This window comes from Eleutherodactylus coqui, chromosome 6 (genome assembly GCF_035609145.1).
Source record: "Eleutherodactylus coqui strain aEleCoq1 chromosome 6, aEleCoq1.hap1, whole genome shotgun sequence".
NCBI classification, from domain to species: domain Eukaryota; kingdom Metazoa; phylum Chordata; class Amphibia; order Anura; family Eleutherodactylidae; genus Eleutherodactylus; species Eleutherodactylus coqui.
In genome coordinates this window covers 53068218-53091771 of record NC_089842.1, presented here as the reverse complement: position 1 = coordinate 53091771, position 23554 = coordinate 53068218, and the positions used below count along the sequence as shown (strand labels likewise).

At 44.4% G+C, this 23554-nt stretch overlaps 1 protein-coding gene across 1 annotated transcript in view; it reads right to left on the bottom strand.

The window, feature by feature from the left end:
* LOC136572088 (transmembrane protein 26-like) overlaps positions 1 to 19716 on the bottom strand; it is a 32590-nt gene extending 12874 nt beyond the window's left edge. The window contains exons 1-2 of the mRNA XM_066572700.1: positions 19520 to 19716; positions 14792 to 14915 (exon numbers count right to left, since the gene is read on the bottom strand). Of these exons, the coding sequence (XP_066428797.1) occupies positions 14792 to 14915; positions 19520 to 19716 (321 nt within the window). The remainder of the gene's footprint in view (positions 1 to 14791; positions 14916 to 19519) is intronic.
* Between the last annotated feature and the right edge of the window lie 3838 nt (positions 19717 to 23554).

Below are 23554 nucleotides of genomic sequence, written 5' to 3'. Positions count from 1 at the left end.
TGAGATGCTACAAGCCAGGAAAGCAACATAGGAAAAGATTCAGGGCCTGTCGGCTTCAGCAATAGGGATAATGCTGAGGACGGATTTCTGCCGCGTCGTTATCCCATAGCTATTAAGTTCTATTGAACCTAGTAGCTCAATGTTCATACTGCGGAATTCTACTGCGGAATTCCACAGCATGAAAGAAACTGCGGCATGCTCTAATTGCAGCGAAAAAACATGCGGCCGGCTACCATTGTTATCAATGGAAGCCGGCTGTCATGCGATACTTCCGCTGTGAGCACATTGGAAGTACCGTATTATTACGCATTACCACCCACTGCCGGTCGTGTCACCACCTACCGCCGGCACGTTATGTGCTGCACTGCGCATATGCGCCAGCTCACCGAACGGGATGCCGTGACGGACTCTGCTGCAATATTCTGCTGGCGGAGTCAGTCACGGCCGTGGGCATGAGGCCATAAAAAATGTAGTAGTGATCACTTTAGTGAAACAAAAAAAAACCTTGTGCTACTTGCAGAACAACAGATAACAGGAGGTATGGAGGAACTTACTTCACTGGGGTAGTTTGGATAGCAACCAAATCCCCCACAAATCCAGATCAGCTAGACGCTGGGAGGGTAGTAGAAGATCTTCATCTAAGTATTTATTAGCAATACAGATAGTATATCACATATAAATCCATATAGAGTCACAGGCAACGCCTTTTTCAAGCCTAGTATTAATACATGAGTTACTTACTTAAATATACGTTCTCGTGTAGTTCTAGCACATTTTAAGGACGCTACAGGGCTCTGTGGCGTCGGTGGGAGCTGCTATGCATTCCACATGCGTTTCATTTGGTGTTTACGGGGTGACGTCACACACATGCGCTCTATCAAGTGATTAGCACTGCATGTCATATGCGTTCCAAATGGACGCCATCTTAATTAATATATGTAATACATGGCTAGAGATGAGCGAGCACCAAAATGCTCGGGTGCTCGTTACTCGGGACGAAATTATCGCGATGCTCGAGGGTTCGTTTCGAGTAACGAACCCCATTGAAGTCAATGGGCGACTCGAGCATTTTTGTATTTCGCCGATGCTCGCTAAGGTTTCCATTTGTGAAAATCTGGGCAATTCAAGAAAGTGATCGGAACGACACAGCAACGGATAGGGCAGGCGAGGGGCTACATGTTGGGCTGCATCTCAAGTTCCCAGGTCCCACTATTAAGCCACAATAGCGGCAAGAGTGGGCCCCCCCCTTCCCAACAACTTTTACTTCTGAAAAGCCCTCATTAGCAATGCATACCCTAGCTAAGCACCACACTACCTCCAACAAAGCACAATCACTGCCTGCATGACACTCCGCTGCCACTTCTCCTGGGTTACATGCTGCCCAACCCCCCCCCCACCCCCCGCAAGACGCAGTGTCCACAGCGCACACCAAAGTGTCCCTGCGCAGCCTTCAGCTGCACTCATGCCACACCACGCTCATGTCTATTTAGAAGTGCGTCTGCCATGAGGAGGAACCGCAGGCACACACTGCAGAGGGTTGGCACGGCTAGGCAGCGACCCTCTTTAAAAGGGGCGGGGCGATAGCCCACAATGCTGTACAGAAGCAATGAGAAATAGAATCCTGTGCCACCGCCATCAGGAGCTGCACACGTGGGCATAGCAATGGGGAACCTATGTGCCACACACTATTCATTCTGTCAAGGTGTCTGCATGCCCCAGTCAGACCGCGGTTTTTTATAAATAGTCACAGGCAGGTACAACTCCGCAATGGGAATTCCGTGTGCACCCACAGCATGGGTGGCTCCCTGGAACCCACCGGCTGTACATTAATGTATCCCATTGCAGTGCCCATCACAGCTGAGGTAACGTCCGATTAAATGCAGGTGGGCTCCGGCCCACACTGCATGCCCTAACCTGACCGGAGTTTTTGATTCATAGACACAGGCAGGTACAACTCCCTATTGTGAAGTCCGTGTGGACCCACAGCATGGGTGGGTGCCAGGAAGCCACCGGCGGTACATAAATATATCCCATTGCATTGCCCATCACAGATGAGGTAATGTCATGTTTAATGCAGGTGGGCTTCGGCCCACACTGCATGCCCCAGTCTGACTGGGGTTCTTTAGAAGTGGACACATGTAGTTACAACTCCCTGTGGACCCACAGCATGGGTGGCTCCCTGGAACCCACCGGCTGTACATAAATGTATCCCATTGCAGTGCCCATCACAGCTGAGGTAACGTCCGATTAAATGCAGGTGGGCTTCGGCCCACACTGCATGCCCCAGTCAGACTGGGGTTCTTTAGAAGTGGACACATGCAGTTACAACTCCGTGTGGACCGACAGCATGGGTAGGTGCCAGGAAGCCACCGGCGGTACATAAATATATCCCATTGCATTGCCCATCACAGATGAGGTAATGTCATGTTTAATGCAGGTGGGCTTCGGCCCACACTGCATGCCCCAGTCTGACTGGGGTTCTTTAGAAGTGGACACATGCAGTTACAACTCCCTGTGGACCCACAGCATGGGTGGCTCCCTGGAACCCACCGGCTGTACATAAATGTATCCCATTGCAGTGCCCATCACAGCTGAGGTAACGTCCGATTAAATGCAGGTGGGCTTCGGCCCACACTGCATGCCCCAGTCAGACTGGGGTTCTTTAGAAGTGGACACATGCAGTTACAACTCCGTGTGGACCGACAGCATGGGTGAGTGCCAGGAAGCCACCGGCGGTACATAAATATATCCCATTGCATTGCCCATCACAGATGAGGTAATGTCATGTTTAATGCAGGTGGGCTTCGGCCCACACTGCATGCCCCAGTCTGACTGGGGTTCTTTAGAAGTGGACACATGCAGTTACAACTCCCTGTGGACCCACAGCATGGGTGGCTCCCTGGAACCCACCAGCGGTACATAAATATATCCCATTGCAGTGCCCAGCACAGCTGATGTAACGTCAGCTTTAATGCAGGTGGGCAAAAATTTAATTGGATTACACTGTAGGTGAGGGCCCCAAAAAATTGGTGTCCCAACAGTACTAATGTACGTCAGAAAAATTGCCCATGCCCAACCAAGAGGGCAGGTGAAACCCATTAATCGCTTTGGTTAATGTGGCTTAATTTGTAACTAGGCCTGGAGGCAGCCCAGTTAAAAATAAAATTGGTTCAGGTAAAAGTTTCAACGCTTTAATGAGCATTGAAAAGTATAAAAATTGTTTACAAAAATTATATGACTGAGCCTTGTGGGCCTAAGAAAAATTGCCCGTTTGGCGTGATTATGTGAGGTTTCAGGAGGAGGAGCAGGAGGAGGAGGATGAATATTATACACAGATTGATGAAGCTAAAAGGTCCTCGTTTTTGATGGTGATAGAGAACAATGCCTCCATCCGCGGGTGCAGTCTACGTATTGTTTAGGTATCGCTGCTGTCCGCTGGTGGAGAAGAGAAGTCTGGGGAAATCCAGGCTTTGTTCATCTTGATGAGTGTAAGCCTGTCGGCACTGTCGGTTGACAGGTGGGTATGCTTATCTGTGATGATTCCCCCAGCCGCACTAAACACCCTCTCTGACAAGACGCTAGCCGCAGGACAAGCAAGCACCTCCAGGGCATACAGCGCGAGTTCAGGCCACGTGTCCAGCTTCGACACCCAGTAGTTGTAGGTGGCAGAGGCGTCACGGAGGACGGTCGTGCGATCGGCTACGTACTCCCTCACCATCCTTTTACAGTGCTCCGATGTTGCAGGGTGCGCAGGGTGGCAGCGTCCGTGTGGGACTTGTGGAAATATGCGCAGAGCCGGCGCACCTTTCCAAGCAGGTCTGACAAGCGTGGGTAGCTTTTCAGAAAGCGCTGAACCACCAAATTAAAGACGTGGGCCAGGCATGGCACGTGCGTGAGGCTGCCGAGCTGCAGAGCCGCCACCAGGTTACGGCCGTTGTCACACACGACCATGCCCGGCTGGAGGCTCAGTGGCGCAAGCCAGCAGTCGGTCTGCTCTGTCAGACCCTGCAGCAGTTCGTGGGCTGTGTGCCTCTTCTCTCCTAAGCTGAGTAGTTTCAGCACGGCCTGCTGACGCTTGCCCACCGCTGTGCTGCCGTGCCGCGCGACACCGACTGCTGGTGACGTGCTGCTGCTGACACATCTTGATTGCGAGACAGAGGTTGCGTAGGAGGAGGAGGAAGAGGGTGGTTTAGTGCAGATACCACCACCGAGCTGGGGCCCGCAATTCTGGGGGTGGGTAGGACGTGAGCGGTCCCAGGCTCTGACTCTGTCCCAGCCTCCACTAAATTCACCCAATGTACCATCAGGGAGATATAGTGGCCCTGCCCGCCTGTGCTTGTCCACGTGTCCGTTGTTAAGTGGACCTTGGCAGTAACCGCGTTGGTGAGGGCGCGTACAATGTTGCGGGAGACGTGGTCGTGCAGCGCTGGGACGGCACATCGGGAAAAGTAGTGGCGACTGGGAACTGAGTAGCGCGGGGCCACCGCCACCATCATACCTTTGAAAGCCTCCGTTTCCACAACCCTATACGGCAGCATCTCCAGGCTGATAAATTTGGCTATGTGCACGTTTAACGCTTAAGCGTGCGGGTGCGTGGCGGCGTACTTGCGCTTGCGCTCCAACACTTGCACTAGCGACGGCTGGACGGTGAGCTGAGAGACATTGGTGGATGGGGCCGAGCACAGCGGAGGTGAGGGTGTGGGTGCAGGCCAGGAGACGGTAGTGCCTGTGTCCTGAGAGGGAGGTTGGATCTCAGTGGCAGGTTGGGGCACAGGGGGAGAGGCAGCGGTGCAAACCGGAGGCGGTGAACGGCCTTCGTCATACCATGTGGGGTGCTTGGCCATCATATGTCTGCGCATGCTGGTGGTGGTGAGGCTGGTGGTGGTGGCTCCCCGGCTGATCTTGGCGCGACAAAGGTTGCACACCACTGTTCGTCGGTCGTCTGCACTCTCAGTCAAAAACTGCCAGACCTTTGAGCACCTCGGGCTCTGCAGGGTGGCATGGCGCGAGGGGGAGCTTTGGGAAACAGTTGGTGGATTATTCGGTCTGGCCCTGCCTCTACCCCAGGCCACCGCACTGCCTCTTCCAACCTGCCCTGCTGCTGCACTTGCCTCCCCCTCTGAAGACCTGTCTTCAGTAGGCGTAGCAAACCAGGTGGGGTCAGTCACCTCATCGTCCTACTGCTCTTCCTCCGAATCCTCTGTGCGCTCCTCCCTCGGACTTACTCCAATTACTACTACCTGAGTGACAGACAACTGTGTCTCATCGTCATCGTCCTCCTCACCCACTGAAAGCTCTTGAGACAGTTGCCGGAAGTCCCCAGCCTCATCCCCCGGACCCCTGGAACTTTCCAAAGGTTGGGCATCGGTCACGACAAACTCCTCCAGTGGGAGAGGAACCATTGCTGGCCATTCTGGGCAGGGGCCCGGGAACAGTTCCTGGGAGTCTGCCTGCTCCTCAGAATGTGTCATTGTAATGGAGTGAGGAGGCTGGGAGAAAGGAGGAGCAGCAGCCAGAGGATTCAGAGTTGCAGCAGTGGACGGCGCAGAATTCTGGGTGGTCGATAGATTGCTGGATGCACTTTCTGCCATCCACGACAGGACCTGCTCACACTGCTCATTTTCTAATAAAGGTCTACCGCGTGGACCCATTAATTGTGAGATGAATGTGGGGATGCCAGAAACGTGCCTCTCTCCTAATCCCGCAGCAGTCGGCTGCGATACACCTGGATCAGGAGCTCGGCCTGTGCCCACACCCTGACTTGGGCCTCCGCGTCCTCGCCCGCGTCCACGTCCTCTAGGCCTACCCCTACCCCTCAGCATGCTGTATTACCAGTAGTGCAGAAACAGAACGCTGTAATTAAATGTGCCGCTTATTGGCCTGTGGTTGGAGGCCGACTTCCCTTACGGAACGCACAGCAGAGCCAGGAAACAATTTTGCACACGCCTGTAGTGAGACGTAGGTGCGTATGACTGAGCTAGTGGAATTCACAGCGCAGAAGCAGTCAAGTGGCCAAAGGCCAGTAGTAGGCCTTAAAGGGGTTGTCCCGCGGCAGCAAGTGGGTCTATACACTTCTGTATGGCCATAATAATGCACTTTGTAATGTACATTGTGCATTAATTATGAGCCATACAGAAGTTATAAAAAGTTTTTCACTTACCTGCTCCGTTGCTGGCGTCCTCGTCTCCATGGTTGCCGTCTAATTTTCGCCGTCTAAAATGGTCGAATGGCCAAATTAGACGCGCTTGCGCAGTCCGGGTCTTCTGCTTTCTTCAATGGGGCTCCATGTAGCTCCGTGTAGCTCCGCCCCGTCATGTGCCGATTCCAGCCAATCAGGAGGCTGGAATCGGCAATGGACCGCACAGAAGAGCTGCGGTCCACGGAGGAAGAGGATCCCGGCGGCCATCTTCAGCCGGTAAGTATAGAAGTCACCGGAGCGCGGGGATTAAGGTAAGCGCTGAGCGGTTTTTTTTTTCAGTCCCTGCATCGGGGTTGTCTCGCGCCGAACGGGGGGGGGGTTGAAAAAAAAACAAAAACGTTTCGGCGCGGGACAACCCCTTTAAGTATTTTGCTTCTATTTTTTTTAAATGCTGAGCTGATACAGCAGACAGATACTGTAGGCAGCGTATAATATTATGTATACTCTTTCCCTCTGGCGGGATGACAGCGCTGATGTAACAGAGACAGCAGATCCAGGAAACAATTTTGCGCAAGCCTGCTGTAACGCTTAGCTGCGTATTAATTAGGACTACTACCCCCAGCAGATAGATACTGTAGACAGCGTATAATATTATGTATACTGTTTCCCTCTGGCTGGATGACGGCGATCATGTAACAGAGACAGCAGATCCAGGAAGCAATTTTGCGCAAGCCTGCTGTAACGCTTAGCTGCGTATTAATTACGACTACTACCCCCTGCAGATAGATACTGTAGGCAGCGTATAATATTATGTATACTGTTTCCCTCTGGCGGGATGACGGCGATCATGTAATAGAGACAGCAGATCCAGGAAACAATTTTGCGCAAGCCTGCTGTAACACTTAGCTGCGTATTAATTAGGACTACTACCCCCAGCAGACACGCAGTAAACTGAAGACGGTCACAGGCAGTCCAAATACAGTTTTTTTCCCCAATTTTTTGGAAAAAGCCCACTGCCTATATAGCCAGAATATCTCTTTCCCTGCCTCACCAGTACTGGCCCTATACTCTGTACAATGACTGCAGACTGTGGACGCAATGCTCTGCACGGCCAATATGCAAAAAAAAATTGTGCAACACTGCTAAAAGCAGCCTCAACAGTACTGCACACGGTCAGATGTGGCCCTAAGAAGGACCGTTGGGGTTCTTGAAGCCTAAAATAACTCCTAACACTCTCCCTATAGCAGCTCCGGCACCAGCAGCACTTTCCCTGATCTCTGTCAGAATGCATCTGTGGCGAGCCGCGGGAGGGGCCGATTTATATACTCGGGTGACACCGGATCGCGCCAGCCACTCAGTGCAGGGGGGTGGTATAGGGCTTGAACGTCGCAGGGGGAAGTTGTAATGCCATCCCTGTCTTTCTATTGGCCAGAAAAGCGCGCTAACGTCTCAGAGATGAAAGTGAAAGTAACTCGAACATCGCGTGGTGCTCGTCTCTAGTAACGAGCATCTCGAACATGCTAATACTCGAACGAGTATCAAGCTCGGACGAGTACGTTCGCTCATCTCTATACATGGCACTATAAGTTAGAGTAGTGTAAAATAATTATACCTGGTTATTATGTCGGAATATAGCTAGTGAAAAGATTAAAAACTGTGATTTATTAGATTTTATATATAAATAGTATTATTTAAAATCATTTTAGATGAAGAATGTATGTATCAGTGATGGTACTGAGCTTTGTTTAAATTTAGCAGCAAGCTAGATATACAGAATCATTTTATAAGATAGAAAATGTATGTTAAGCGCTATATAGAGAGAAATAAATAGTAGGTATTTTAAAAGGTATACCTAAAAAGTTGATATAAGAAAGTAAGAAATTTAGTGAACTTAATAACAATAAATAAAATCTCCACTCACTTTTGGAGGAATATATATATATTGTATCCGCATTTTTGAATAGATGAGCATTCAAAAATTTCTAAAACTTCATTTAGCCCCCTTGGTTGCAAGGTATCCAACAAATACAAATACATCCAATATATTTCCTTTCTTTTTAGATTATTGAATTAGCCTTCTGGTAGCTGTTCTATTGGAGTAATCAGTAATGCTGAGGCATCTTTATCATAGTGGCTTGCAAAGTGTCTAGAGACGCCATGATGTAGATATCCATTTTGGATGTTCCATCGATGTTTATTCTTAGCGTATTGGTAGTTTATCCTACGTGCTGCGTCCTCCGGACGTGCAACCTCAAAAACACAAACAAAAAGGCACAACTGTGCAGAGAAAACAAAAGCTATGGGAAATTCTCTCCCTATAGTCCCCTAACCCGGGAGGGGGCCCTGCCTACTCGGCAGACCGATCGCTCTGACAAGTGTGAGCCCGCACGCGTACCTGGGCCACTGACACATCCCTATCAGGGGGCCCTAGCACAGAAGAAAGGCGATACAGAAAACCAAATGAAACAGAAAAGAACTTAGCTAGCATGGAGAGCTTCAGCCAAGGTGTGTTCCTCCGTCGCTGTCCAAAGGCAACTGAAGTATTGACCAGCACAGGAGATAATGCTGGCACTGTTTAAGTAGGAGCCAGGCTACTCAGCACCAGGTGCTGACTGACATTACTCCTGCAGCTACCACACCCCTCAGCTCCAGCAAGGGCACACCCAAAACCTGGTCTGGCCTGCAAGCAAGGTGCAGGCCTCAGAATGGCTGCAACACTACGTACTTTAGTCCATAGGGACATTCCAAAAGGTAAACAATATATTTGGATCCACAGGTTAGCAGTTTATTTATTATGCATTTTTTATGTGTTTTGTCATTTTTACCATGTTTATTTAGGGCAATTCTTGGCGCAACAATTCTATGGCAAATGTTGGTGCGATATTTACTGTTTTTAATCCCGCATTTATATGCTCCACATATATAATTTCTATTTTTGTCTGATATTTGACTTTTCTCTTGTAGCTTTTTTAGAACTGACAGTGCGAGGATGTTTCCGAAAGCTTTATTTTTTTTCTATATATTATTTGTGGTTTGGTCAGGAATTGTTCCATGAAAAAGGGGTCACTTTTCAAGATTTACCAATGTTTATTTAAAATATTTTTAATACTATTGTGTTGGGTGTTATAACATGTGACAAAAAGTTTTTTTTTTCTCTCTATGGTTGTTTCTTTTATTGTTTTGTCTTCTTTTTCTTCTATGGTTTCGGTAGTCATTTGTTTTTGAGCTTTTGAGATGGCTGATTCCAGAAACTTTTCTGGATATTCCTTTTGTATGAAACCGGCTTTTAAAAGGTTGGATTGTTCTATGTAATCAGAGTTCTTTGAACAATTTCTTCTCATGTGACAAAATTGGCCATAGGAGACATTCAGTTTCCATTTTTTTAGGTGACAGCTGTTGAAGTCTAAGAAACTATTTGAATTAATGGTTTTAAAATTTATTTTAGTTTGAATAGTGCAGTTAGAGGAAAAGAGTTCCAGATCTAGGAAAACCATACTTTCATTACTGATATTTTCTGAGAATTCTAGACCCCAATCATTCACATTGATGTAATAAATGAAATCCTGAATCGTATTTTTTGGGCCACCCCATATTATTATAGTGTCATTGATGAATCTTTTGTGAAAGATGATGGATGGGTTGTTCATACACACACACACACACACACACACACATATATATATATATCTTCATAAAGGCCCATGTAGAGATTCATGTAGCATCGCACAAATTGTGCCCATCGCGGTCCCTTTTAATTGAATATAGAATTCTTTATTGTACATGAAATAATTGTGAATGGGGATGAATTCAATAGCTTCAATTCTAAACTGTTTCTGTGTGTATGGCATGAAGTGATTAAATTCAAGGAAATGTCTGATCGACTGTAGCCTTTTGTCATGGGGGATATTAGTGTACAAAGATTTCACATCCAATGTGACTTAATGATATGTAACTTTCTATTTTGCATCTTTAATCACACTTAGTAGGTGTTTTGTGTCTTTTAGATATGTTGGTCAATGTGTTGCAAATTTTTGTACTTGCTTGTCCATGTATTCTGACAAGTTACTGGTTATAGACCCCATACCTGCTATGATTGAACATCCTGGTTCATTGGTAAGAGATTTGTAGATTTGGGGGAAGTAGCAAAAATTTGGTGCCTCCAGAGAAATAATGCAGACAAACTCTTTTTCTGCTTTTGTGTTGCTAAGAGTCCATTCATAAAGAAGGAGCAGGCTAACACCCATGTCTGCCCGAGAATAGCAAGAGGGCGGAAGACTTGGGTAGCCAGCCTAACAACTGTGTGCTATCCTGCTTTGGATTGTTTGCCATCTTTGGGTGACTTAGGTTCCAGTGTGAGCCATCCCTATTGGGATGATCGCCCCCATGCAGGCAAGATTCATGTGGAAGTTGTCTTGTAAGAGTAGGGACCCATGAGACAATGAGGGACCCTTGTTGCCAGGCTCATGGGCTTAAGCGTATTGGCCAAAATATGAATCAATACCTGGTACATACTGTAGCAATTCCATCTGTTTATGTGTGCAGGTTTTTCAGGTGAGTGTTTTGGGGCCTTGTCAGTCATTGGTTTATGTCTGTCTGTGAGCCCTTTTTGCAGTTCCCGAGTTCACGTATGAAGGAGATGTGACAGATTGAATAGCCTTACAGTTTGTATCAGACCTCTGTGTGTATGTGCCTGTGTGTTATTCCCTCTCCTGCTATGCGTATGTACTAGGCCTGTAAGGATAAGCTGTATGCAATGTTTGTGGCAGCGGGAGAGGTAGTCATCTTTTTTCCCCTCTGGGTTTGGGCATTCTCTTTGCAGGCAACTGTCACTGCGGCCATTTGTGTAAGGTGCAATGATTCTGATTAGAGGTGCACGATAGGTTGCTCCCTCCTGTATGTGATTCATGCGTTGGTGTCAGGCCCGTAGGATAAGTCCTGTATGACATGTGTCTGTTTGGAGGAGTTGCACATTTTTATTTATTTTTTATGCCCTAAGGGTCCAGGGCCCCTTTTTAAAGAGGAGGTACTGTTAGGTTGTGCTGCTAGCACCTGCTGTTCTACGGCTTTCCAGGAGCACAGCTTCACAGGTGGGGGATAATTGAGCTGGCTGAGTGTGGATTTATCTAGCCAGTCAATCCCCACTGGTCTGTTGCTCATATATACCAGCCTCTCTGGGGTTTTGCTTTCATTCATGTTGTTCTCTGTGTGTGTACAGGTAGGTGTTCTGTTGGGTCTGCGCAGGTGGCCAGCCATGTGATATAAACAGTCCTGTTCTGTATTGTATGCAATCCTAGGTGTGTTGGTGTGAACTGTGTCCTGTCCTGCTTTGGATTGTTTACCATCTTTTAGTGAGTTAGGTCCTTTGGTTTAAGCATGGGGCCATCCCTATTGGGACGATCACTTTGCAAGCAGGCAGTATTCATGTGGAAGTTTCCTTATGAGAGTATTGGCCAAAATACGAACCAATACATCTGTTGCAGCCGTGCTGAGGCCTGTACCTTGCCTGTAGGCCAGACCAGGTTTTGGGTGTGCCCTTGCTCTCCAGGAGCTGAGGGGTGTGGTAGCTGCAGGAAGAAGGTCAGTCAGTACCTGGTGCTGAGTAGCCTGGCTCCTATTTAAACAGGGCCAGCACTATCTCCTGTGCTGGTCAATCACTTCAGTTGCATTTTGGACAGCGACGGAGCAACACAGCTTGGCGGAAGCTCTCCATGCAAGCTAAGTTCTTTTCTGTTTTGTTTGGTTCTGTTTCGCTTCTATTTTGTGCTAGGGCTCCCTGATAGGGACTTGTTAGTGGCCCAGGCACGCGTGCGGGCTCGCACTTGTCAGAGCGATCGGTCCGCCGTGTAGGCAGGGCCCCCTCCCGGGTTAGGGGGACTATAGGGAGAGAATTCCCCATAGTGTTATGTTTCCGTTGCACAGTTGTGCCTTTGATTTATGTTATGGAGGTTGCACGTCCGTAGGACGCAACAACATCGTACCATATCTATTCCATTTATATGCATGCAGGTATGCTAAGTGAGTGTTTTGAGCATTTGTTAGTTCAGTAGGTGGTGGTCTTTGGAGCTGGTTGGAGCCTCTGTTCTGGGTAAAAGCAGACTACTGACAGATAAGTGTTGGTTTATTTCCCTCTCACTATGTTGGTGTTTTGCACGGTTGTGTTGCTACATTTTGTGTATCCTTCCTGGTATTTTTATAGGAATAGTCAGGCAATAGAAAAAGATCGTGGGGCTGTCCTTTCCAGGATGATAACTCCGCTTTTAGCCAGGAGTTCCCCATCTTCCTGAGCAGTAAGGGCCGCCAGCTACTTTCATCTCCTATAGCCTGGTGTGGTGTATTCTTTCCTAGCATATACTGTGAGTTTACTGCCCTGTATTCGTGCTGAGGCGTGATCAGGGGTGTAACTAAAGGCTCAGGGGCCCTGATGCAAAAAGTGAGCTGCCCCCCCCCCCTCTATCTGTATCTGTACCCGTACTCATACCTAAACCCTGCTGCACAGAGACATAACTTGAAGCTTCTGGGCCCCAATGCAAAACCTGTAACAGGGCCCCTAACTATAATGCTTTATTCATAAAACTGGGCTCCCTATATGGAGAAGAGAGGCCTTATGGGCCCCCTAAAGCTCCTGGGCCCAGGTGCAACCGCATCCCCTGCACCCTTTATAGTTACGCCCCTGGGCGTGATGCTCTAGTGCCCCACAGACGTGGGGTGGGGCATCCTTTATGGCTAGAAGAAAGAAGGTTTCTACACCAACATAGAAGGGGGTTCTTTACTCTAAAAACAGTGAGACTATCGAACTTTCTGTCTTAGTACATGGGAATGATGAACTCACTAAAAGAGTTAATAAGGGGCCTAGATGCCTTTCTTGAGTGTAATAATATTACAAGTTATAGTTACTGATTACTTCAGAAGGGTTAGTGATCCAGGGATTTATTCTGATTGCCAGATTGAAGTTGGGATATTGTGATAGTGTCAAAATGCAGATGATTTGTGTTTATTGATTTGTTCTGTTTTAATGATGCCGCAATAGTGCTGCCCTGGGTTAATCTATTATGAAGTTATGGTGTTGGGTTCTACAGTGAAGATGTCAATATGACTTCTATTGTGACAATGTTACATAACTGCTATCCTTGGTTTTTCTGTGATAGTGTTACAATGACGCTGACCTAGGTCCTACTTTAATAAGGTCATGATGATGCTGGCGATAGTTGTAATATAATGAGGTCACAATGATGTTGGAATGTATTACACTGTCATGATATAAGTGTATTCCCGACCTGGGTTCTACTGTCATGATGTCACAATGGTGCTGTCATGTATTATACTGTCACAAGATCCTGGCTTGTGTTCAACTGTCATGATGTTGCAATAGAACCAATTTGGGATTTGTTGTAATGATATCAAAATGGTGTTGTAATTTGTTCTACTGTTACGATGTCACAATGGTGCTGACATGTATTGTATTGTCATGATGTCACATGGTGCTGGTCTGGGTTCTACTGTCACAATGTTGCTGAACTAGGTCCTAATGCTGAACTAGGTCCTAGGTCCACAATACCACTGGTCTGGATTCTGCTGTTATGAAGTCACAATGATACTGGCCTGTGTTCTGCTATGGTGATGTTACAATGGTGCCTGCCTGGGTGGTACTATGATGATGTTACAAAGATGCTGCCCAGGTATCTACTGTGATGATATCACAATGATACTGGCATGTATTCTACTGTGATGATATCATAATGGTGCTGTTCTGAATTGTAGAAAGATGATGTCACAATGGTGCTGGTTTGGGTTCTACAAAGATCATAAAGGTTATAAAGGTTTGGGCCAATGTTCTACCTTGGTGAATGTCTAGGTTCTTCTGTCTTCATCTCACAATGATGTTGACATGTGTTCTACTATTATGATGTCAGAATGGTATTGGACTAATCTACTGTAGTGATGTCACAATAGTGCTGGCCTGGGTTCATCTGTGATGATGTCGCTATGGTGCTAGCTTACGTTCTACTGTGATGACGTCAATGGCGTTGACATAGATTGTTGATGATGATGTCATGATGTTAGGGGACTAAGTTCTACTGTGATAATGTGAGACAAAACAGGCCTGCTGACAATTAAGTGAAACAACCACTATTTGTTGAGACATTAATCAGTGTAAGGCTTGTGTGGTTAGCAAAAAAACGCAGTTGTGACTTTCTCTGGGATAAGCCTGGGACTGCTGGACATTACTATTAGAAGCTTTGAAAATACAAAGAGTTATTTTCAGTATTTTCACAATTTACAAACTATATGTGTTCAGGCATAATAATTGTTCCACCAGATTGCAAGTTCAATTTATCCTATTTCAACTTTGTTGCCTAATGTTTTACATTGTCTGATATGCAGTGTGAAATATTGTTAACCTATCATGCATTACAGCAAAGTGTAAGGCCTTAGTTAGTTATAGTCAGGATTACGCAACCGTGTAAGTGCAATTATTTTTAAACTATTTCCAACCACATAACCTTGATTCACATACCCTGTATAGAGAACTTTGAAAGGGGTATTTCATGAAAATATGTAAGATTTATGGACAGTGTTATACTTGTATATACGGATCTCTACACACTGACCATTATTTTATCTTTAAATGCATGTAATATATGAGATACGTACCGGTGCGTTGCATTCAGGATCTGTCAGGTTTGTAATATTCTTTCTATATTCTAAGCTTCCAAGTTCCATCAGAAAAAAAGGGGGGACAACAGAACATAAATATAGAAACACCATCGGAGAAAACCTACAATAACACAGAGAATAGTTTAGTACAGGAATAGTTTTGAAAGATTCCACAGCAAGATATGGATAAACTGACAGCCACTTGTAAAAAAAAAAGCAAAAAAAAAAAAACTGAAGATCAAGCGTTTTTCATTTTATTTTTTACAAATATTTTTGGTGATGGTTTTCATTTTGAAACATAAAAGAAAAATTCATGCTGTTTTTTAAGTTCTATAGAAAAGTCTATTGGAAGAACACCTGCAAAAAATGGCAGAAGAAAAAGCAATACCGTACCCAGAGCGTGCAGAGTTTTGAAAAAGTGTTAAAGACAGCTAAAATACCACATTCCAAAATACTTTGTATGCAAACATTTCTTTAGTTCACTAAAGACTTTAAAGTAACATCTGACTGCAGAACAATTTTCTTTTTGATATATATTCATAACATTCCATGTACACTCACTAGATATTTTTCTGCTCATTCACTAAAGTTTTTATAACCACTGACATCTATTTTAATCCATAGATTTTATAGTCTCAGTTGTTTTATTCACCACTTTTAATCAGATTGTTAATATTACCAATTCCGTCAACATATATTTCCAAATGTTATGCATCATTTTTTCTGTATGTTGACATCATCACCATTATCAGTGTATTATTATTATTATTATTCCTATCATCATCTTTACATTTTGTATGCCTCTTTTATTATTTCTTCTTTTTATTATGCCTTTTTATTGTATTTTTCACTAGTATTATTTATATTATACTAGTAATTTTTATGAAATTATAGTACCATTGTGCCACACAGCTCTGCTACATGCAGTTCACACACACAGCACTGCTACAGACATTGTTCATCCCATACAAAAGGAATCAGGAGCAGCACAGCACTGGAGATGAAGGGCCTGTGATGACGTCGCCATCATGATCCGCCCCTGGTTACATGATGGTGAGGCTCATCCCAAGTAAAAGACTTGCATTCTCCGCCCCTGATTACATGACGGTGACATCATCAAAGTTCCTTCATCGCCAGTGAGGGAGTTACATGCTTCGCCCCTGATCACATGACAGTGACGTCATCACAGGTTCTGCATTGTTGTGCAGAGTAGGGGGAAAATACAAACCTCTGTGGCCTCAGTTGCTATGGAATACTAACAAACACCTAGCTAGACAACAGTCGTGTGCATACAGGACCTGGGATGACGTCACTGTCATGTGATCAAGGGTGGAGCATGTAAGTCACTCACAAACCCACTCTCTACTCACTCATGCATGGACGGATAGGTCGTCGTTAGTATTTTGATTATTGCCTTTTATTATTACCTGTATCATTATAATTGTGAACATTTTTTACATATGGTATTCGTCCACAACTGTTAATGCTACAGTATTTTTCAATTGTCAGTATTACTATAGCATGTATCCCCATTACTATTTAGCATGTGTCCACTTAAGGTTTTTAATTAAAAAAAAAACTCAAGAAACAATGTCAAACAACAAGAAAACAAAAACAAAAAGTACTTGTCGTTTTAAATTGTTTCTTGACCGGTTCCTTATTAAAAAACTTACGTGGACACATGCTGTAGTAGTAATACCTCAATTGTCAATTCTCTCTATATGTACTTTACTGATATCAAAGGCACATTTTTTCCATTTTGCTTTTACGAGTATCTGGTTTAGTCTTATTTTCTGTTCCTACCACTAAGTGTACTCTTAATCATATCCCACCACTCCCTCATGTTTTATATATAATATACAGTGTTTCCCCGGCAATACTGATAACAAAGCATTGCTTTGCTTTAAGATGTGTTACTTAAGCTGGTTCTAGTGAATAAAAACTAAGAAATTTTAATGGCACTAGATGTGAATGCGAGTTTCGCCCGAGAGGCTTGGGCATAACTTGCATTGGACAGCACACAGACACTAGTTTGGCAATTTAGGTGTCACTCGCTTCTGGGGATCACCATCTTCTCCCTTAAGATGGTTGGCACCACTCTCATAGAGACTCAGAACCATCAGGTTTGTCTCAACACTCTGGCTTTGCCAACTTTATTGCACACACAGCAAAGTGTTACAGCATCAGCATACTGGAACATAACACAAACTTTGCAACTCTCAGTGTCCTTGTCATGCTAACCAACAAGGAGACTGAGGCCTTCCCTGTCAGACTTGTGATGGACAGAGTCTGGTCCATGCTGGACCTCAGGCTTTGCAGCTCCTGAAACTGCCTTCCACTGGCTTTCAGCTGGAAACTCAATGTGTCTGGAGGTTCTAACTTGTCTAGACACACCCACACAGCTGTCCCTGCTAATTAGCGCACATTATACCTGATTTTACGCCCTCTACATGCTATCCTGTGTACTACCTCTCTACAATAGATCCAATACATTGACATGTTATATTTGCCTTCCGCGATAAGGACAGGAATAGGAAATGCAATTAGTTTTTTTTATGTAGACCCTAGGATCATGAGACAAGATCTCATTGTGCATGTTCTCATAGGTATATAATGGAGCCTGTCTGTAGACTAGGACAAACAGCCCCTGACCCCAAGCATGCTAGGGTGCAGGAGACCTTTATATGTACTAGGGATAAAATGATTACAAGTTCAAGTCCTAATGGAGACTGAAAATAATTCAAGTAAGTGTAATAAAAAAAGTTTTATATTTAACAAAACACATTGAAAGTTAGAATAAACTCTTTCCAAGTTTTCATTTAAAAAAATCAAAGCAGTAAAAAAATTAATTAATATTGCCACACCTGTAAAAGTCCAAGTCTAAAATATCTAATTATTGCATAACTTATCACACATATTGAATACTGCAAGAAAAATATGCAATGCCAGAATTAAGCGTTTTTTTGCTACATAAAAAAATGTATAAAAAACTATCTAAGGGCTTAGTTACTTGAGCGTATATCAGCCGGCGTTTTCATGGCCAGCCAATATACGCTTCCATCTGAGCAGTCTCCCCCTTTTCCCCCCCTCACCGGATCTCTGCTTCTCTCCTCCTCTCCGAGGGGTTTGAAATGGGAGTGGGTGGGATGGGGGCGGGGCTAAGCTCCCGTCCCCTCCCCGCCCCTTATCAATAGCCAGCAATGGGAGTGAGCGGGACAGAGCGGGCTTAGCTCAGCCCCCATCCAGCCCCTCCCATTGCAAATGCCGGAATGGAGGAGAGACACAGAGAGCCGGTGAGGGGTAGGGAAGGGGAGATTTGCTTAGATGGAAGCGTATATCGAACGGCTATGAAAACACTGGCCAATATACGCTCATGTAAATAAGCCCTAAGAGTTATATGTACCCATTATTGCTATCAATAAAAACTAAAGCTTGCCCCATGAAAAAAAAGCTCTCGCACAGCTATAGCGACAGAAAAATAAAGTTATTGGGGTTAGAATCTTTTGACACAAAGGAATTTCTTTTACTTGCAAAGTTTTTTATTTTTTTTACAAGTAGGAAGTCTAAAGACTGTATAAATTGGTAGCCTTGTAATCATATTGCCCCGCAGAATAAACGTAACATGTCATTTCTAGTGCACTCTGAGCACCATAAAAACAATATCCCCCAAAATGCTAAAGCTGTAATTTTTTTCTATTTCACCCCTCTCAGAAATTTTAAAAACTTTTTCAATATACTATGACACATTTAATGATACCATTAAAAAATACAACTTGTCTTGCACAAAAAAAAAGTATAGCTCTTGGAACATGAGGATGAAAAAACAAGAATGAAATAACAAAAAATAGCTAGTCATTTAAGGAGTTTTGGGGTAGATGAATGCCCATCCATCAGTTGATCACCTGGCCCGTTGTCAGTCATGGCCACAATGGAAATACATATCTGTTTGAGGAGTTAAGAAACTGCTGAGCAAGGCTGTGCTACATTGTTTTCATAAATCTCATAAAAGTGAAAAGAAGCTACTAAAAAAGCATAAACTCAAAGAGCTACACTGCTTCCATAAAGCAGGAGTTGAAGAAACAGCATAGCTTGCTACACTGCTTCTATAACTCCCTATCACTTCAATGGGAGATACAGAAATGGCAAAAGACACTCAGATGTTTCCATTATCCTGATGGTACACACATTTATTACACTTTTGTTGCATATCCTAAGTCTGAGTTGGGATCCCCCTTTAAGGCCCCAAATAGCTATGTCTTTGAAGGGAGTCAATGAGGAGCTTTGCTAATGAAAAACTGCTGACAGCACTAGGCAGAGGTGTGGGAGAGGGGTGCAAATGTACCGCTATGAATCCTTTTAAGGTCCCCCACAGTGAGAAACCAAAGAGACCAGCATTGCAAGTGCTCTGGAGGTGGGACTTTTCACTCAGATGCCCGCTAGCTCTAAAGGAGCTGTAGCATCCAACCAGCAGACTGCTACAGCTGTCAATCAGGAACTATGGAGCAACTCAATGGATAAAGAGAAGAGGGCTTGAGTGGGAAGTCCTGCCTTGCGGCAGCATTGCTCTGCTTTTTTCTGACCCTAAAAGCCTCCAAAGAAGTACATTTACACCTTTCTCCCCCGCCCCTATCTAGTGCTGTCAGCAGTTTTGTATCAGTAAAACTGCCAACAGACTGCCTTTAAAGGGTTTATTCATGAATACAAGTTCCCTGTGGTCCATATTACCATTTCCATTCTCCATGTCTTGTCATCTTTAATGTCACGATCATCTCAATGAACAGGAGAAAAAGTCCAATGAGAAGAAGCAAGTAGGTCGTATCTTGTTTGTGAAGCACCACTAAAACTACCATAAATGATCCATGGACAAAGAATAATAAACGGCTGAAGAATGCCCCCAGTATCTTCTTACATTGACACTTCATTCCGTTAATTTTACTTGTAATCTGTAAAGAGAGAAACAGGAAATGTTACATACATTGTACTGTATCCATAAAACAAGCTCCAAACTGTTCAAACTCAAAGAAGGGCAAAAAGTTCGGGCAGGACACTACAAGCGAGAATCATGCTAGTGAAAAAGGAATAATTGAAATCAATGGTTTTGTTTTATCACTTTTTGCGGACATGATTTTCACAGCCGCAAAATGCTCCGCAATCACGGTCATGTGTTTAAGGCTGGTTTCGCATGGCCCAGAAAATCGCGCAAGATTTGTGCGTGCGTTGTACAAATCTTGTGTGAATACAAACCTCATCCTTTTGAATGGCGTTGTACACATGAGAGAGGTTTCCCTGCACAATCGTGGCATGCTCTAAGTTTTCACGTTCCTCGGAGCGCATCATCCATTGATTTCAATGGGACCTTAAAATCATCGCAAGGCTCTCACGCGAGAAAATCGGAATTTCACCAATGCGGTACGTTTTTGCCTGAAAAGCCTGCGTGTAGCCTAGGCCTTTAATTGAGCTCTCAGGAGTTCAGTGTCACTAATTGAGGCACATGTTGATGATGTCAGTGGGTGTATAAATGAGCGTATATGCACAGTTTTTGGTTATGCTTGGAAAAGGCTATGTTCAGGCGAAATGTCGCACCTGCTTTAATCCCTTAGTGACGTGGCCTATTTTGTCCATAAGGACGCGGCAATTTTTGGAGGATTTTCATCTCCACTTAGCAAAAGCCATAACTTTTAAACTTTCCATTGACATGGCCATATGAGAGCTTGTTTTTTTTACATGGCAAACTCTTAACTTTTATTAATTTTTTTGGAGGGGGCAGGAATAATGAACATCAATTCTACCTTTTTTTGCTTTTTTACAGCATTAATCATGCAGCAGACATGATTTCGGGTTGGTACGATTACGGCAATATCAAAATGATAATTTTTCTAGGTTTTACCACTCTTGCACAATAAAAACTTTTTTTTTTACATCATTGCATTTAAATTTCCATAACATTTTTAATCATACATAACGGAATTCTGCGAGGGATTGTTTCTTGCATGACAATTTGTAGCTTTTATTGTCTCCTTTTTGCGATACATATTTTGGGATACATATGTTTTTTTTATCACTTTTATTGCACTTTTTTGGGAGACAAAATGATCAAAATAAGCATTTTGCCTCCATTTTTTAGGTTTATTTTGCCATGCAGGATAAACAGTGTGTTAGGTCGTTACGGATACAATAAGCCAAGTGATTGTTTTTTTGTATTTTTATAAAACGAGGGAAAATGCGCAAAAAAGATTTTTTTTAATGTTTTTTTTTACTCTATTTTTATTTTTTATTGATATTTTTTATGTCAACCAGAAAAGCTATGATCACTATCATAAAGCACTGCAGTACTTCTGTACACTGACGATCATTGTCTGGCTCTCGGTTACCATGGCAACCCATTGGCTCTCCGTGATTATATAGTGGAGGGCTGATGACATCACAAAGAGAGCGCAATCCATCTGTACACCCTTTACATGCTGCAATCTACATTGATTGCAGCATGTAAGCGGTTAACAGCGGGGATCATTGTTCTCACCCATCCCCACTGTCGCAGCGGAAGGTGGTCAGTCACAGCCAGCTCCCCATACAGGATGGCAAGGGCTCACTTGTGAGTCTGTGCCATCCACATGACATATGTCTTTGTCATGTTGTGTTAACTAGCACTTTGCCAGGGTGTAAACTTACGTCCTGTGGCATTAATGGGCTAATGGTAGAAAAGACCCTTTTTTGACACAGAATTTTGGAAGCCGTTTCCTACTTTTTTTTTTGCCTGCATAAATCCAAATTTCTCTCTTTTAGTAATGCCGCAAAGGCTTGTTTACCATGAATATATTCCGACTGCATTTCCATATCCGTAATAGAGATGAATGTTATGGCCTAAACGTGGGTAACCTGATCGGAACCATGGGAATTTCTGATGTTCATATTTGGGTCAGGATACCCACAATCAGTCCCGAATCACTCAGCAGATGCATAAATGTGGCTCTAATACGCTACTGTGAAACTGCTCATATAGGTTCTGGGCTTTTATCATACTAGATTGTCCCAATGTTCGCTATGTGAACATAAAATGTTTCAAAAGTGGTGGTTGTTAACTTCTAAGTCTGCTTGGTTATGTGATTATTTGGAGTGTTACTTTGTATTTGGAGCAGATATCTAATATAAAAAAGCCTACAGGTCTCTCTCTGCTTGTCTGTTTTTCTCTCTGTCAGTCTCTGTCTTTCTCTCTATCTGTCTCTCTCTGTATGTCCCTCTGTCTCTCACTCTGTTTATCTTTTTCTCTCTGTTTGTCTCTCTCATTGTGTGTTTCTCTGTCTGTTTTTCACTCTCTGTGTCTGTCTCTCTCTCTCTATCTGTCTTTCGTTGTCGGTCTCTCTCTCTCTCTGTCTGTTTCTGTCTATCTCTCTCTGTCTCTCTCCCTTTCTGTCTTGGCATTGCTCTGTCTCTCTGTCTGTCTGTCCCTCTCTGTCTGTCTGTCGCTCTCTCTATCGCTTTCTCTGTCTCTCTATTGCTTTCTCTATCTCTCTATCACTTTCTCTGAGTCTCTATCACTCTCTTGTTCTATCATTGCTCCATTAATTCTTACCACCTTATTATTGACATTCCTTGAATCTACCCAGGACCAGTATAGGTGGCCTAGGTTTGGGACATGGGATTGTCCTGTTCGGGCTTTAACGCCCAGTACTGATGTAACACCCTCCTAGGCATGCTTGCCATCAAATTCTGATAGACATGTGGAGGATTTCGCCTCCATTTCTCGAGGAGAGCATCAGACAGTGATGCAGGGTATGATGGGTGTGTTGTGTGTGTGCACATATACTACATTCTAGCTTGTCCCAAAGATAGTTGATGGGATTGAGATCGATTTTGGGCTCGCCAATGAAGTTTGCAGACGGTCTGCCCCTCAAACCAAGCATCAACACTGCATGCTGTATGACATGGTGCTCAGTCATATTGATAGAGACAGGGAGCTGTACCAAAGTATTGCAATGGGGTAGGTAATGCCACTGTACCTATTGGCATTAATGGTAGACTTCACTATAATCAGTGGCCCTATTCGTTCCTAACAGAAACACCCCCACACCATAACAGAACCTCCTCCTTGCGATGATGCAATTGAGTAGAAACCACTCTCCAGGCAACCGCAACACCCAAGTGCAGCCAGATGGTGTACCGTGATTCATCTGCCCACAATACTTGCTTTCACTCATTTACAGCCCAAGATGCTCCAAGCACCACCACATGTGCCTCTGTGCATTCCCTGCTATGATGTTGGGCTTGTGTGCAGCTGTCAACTCTACACCTCCTGGCATTCTTATGGTTTCTGTACTGGGCTATGCCTGTGTGATACTTTCCTTTATACCTAATGCTCACACATCCGATTTACATATTCCCTTCGCCTGACAGCACAGGATTGGTGGGTGTTACAAAACTTCCATCAACATAATGCGTAATACTAGCCCTGCAGTCATGAAGAAAAGTTCAGCCCCGTGCCAGCATAAAACGATTGTTAAAATGTATTCAGTCATTGAGGGTTAAAAAGAATAAAATGCTTCTAGGACATGGTAGTTAAGGAAAGGAGAATACGGATTACACATGACAAGCCCCAGCGGTGGAATGTTTCATACAGACCAGCCCTTTGCTATTCAGGAAAATAACTTTTCTCTCTCTAAATGTATCTATTTATTTTGGCTGCCACCAGTGAGGTAAACTTGATACAACAAGCAGGATCCAAGGGGGAAGCAAGCAGCAGCCCTTCACCTCTTTATTGCTGCA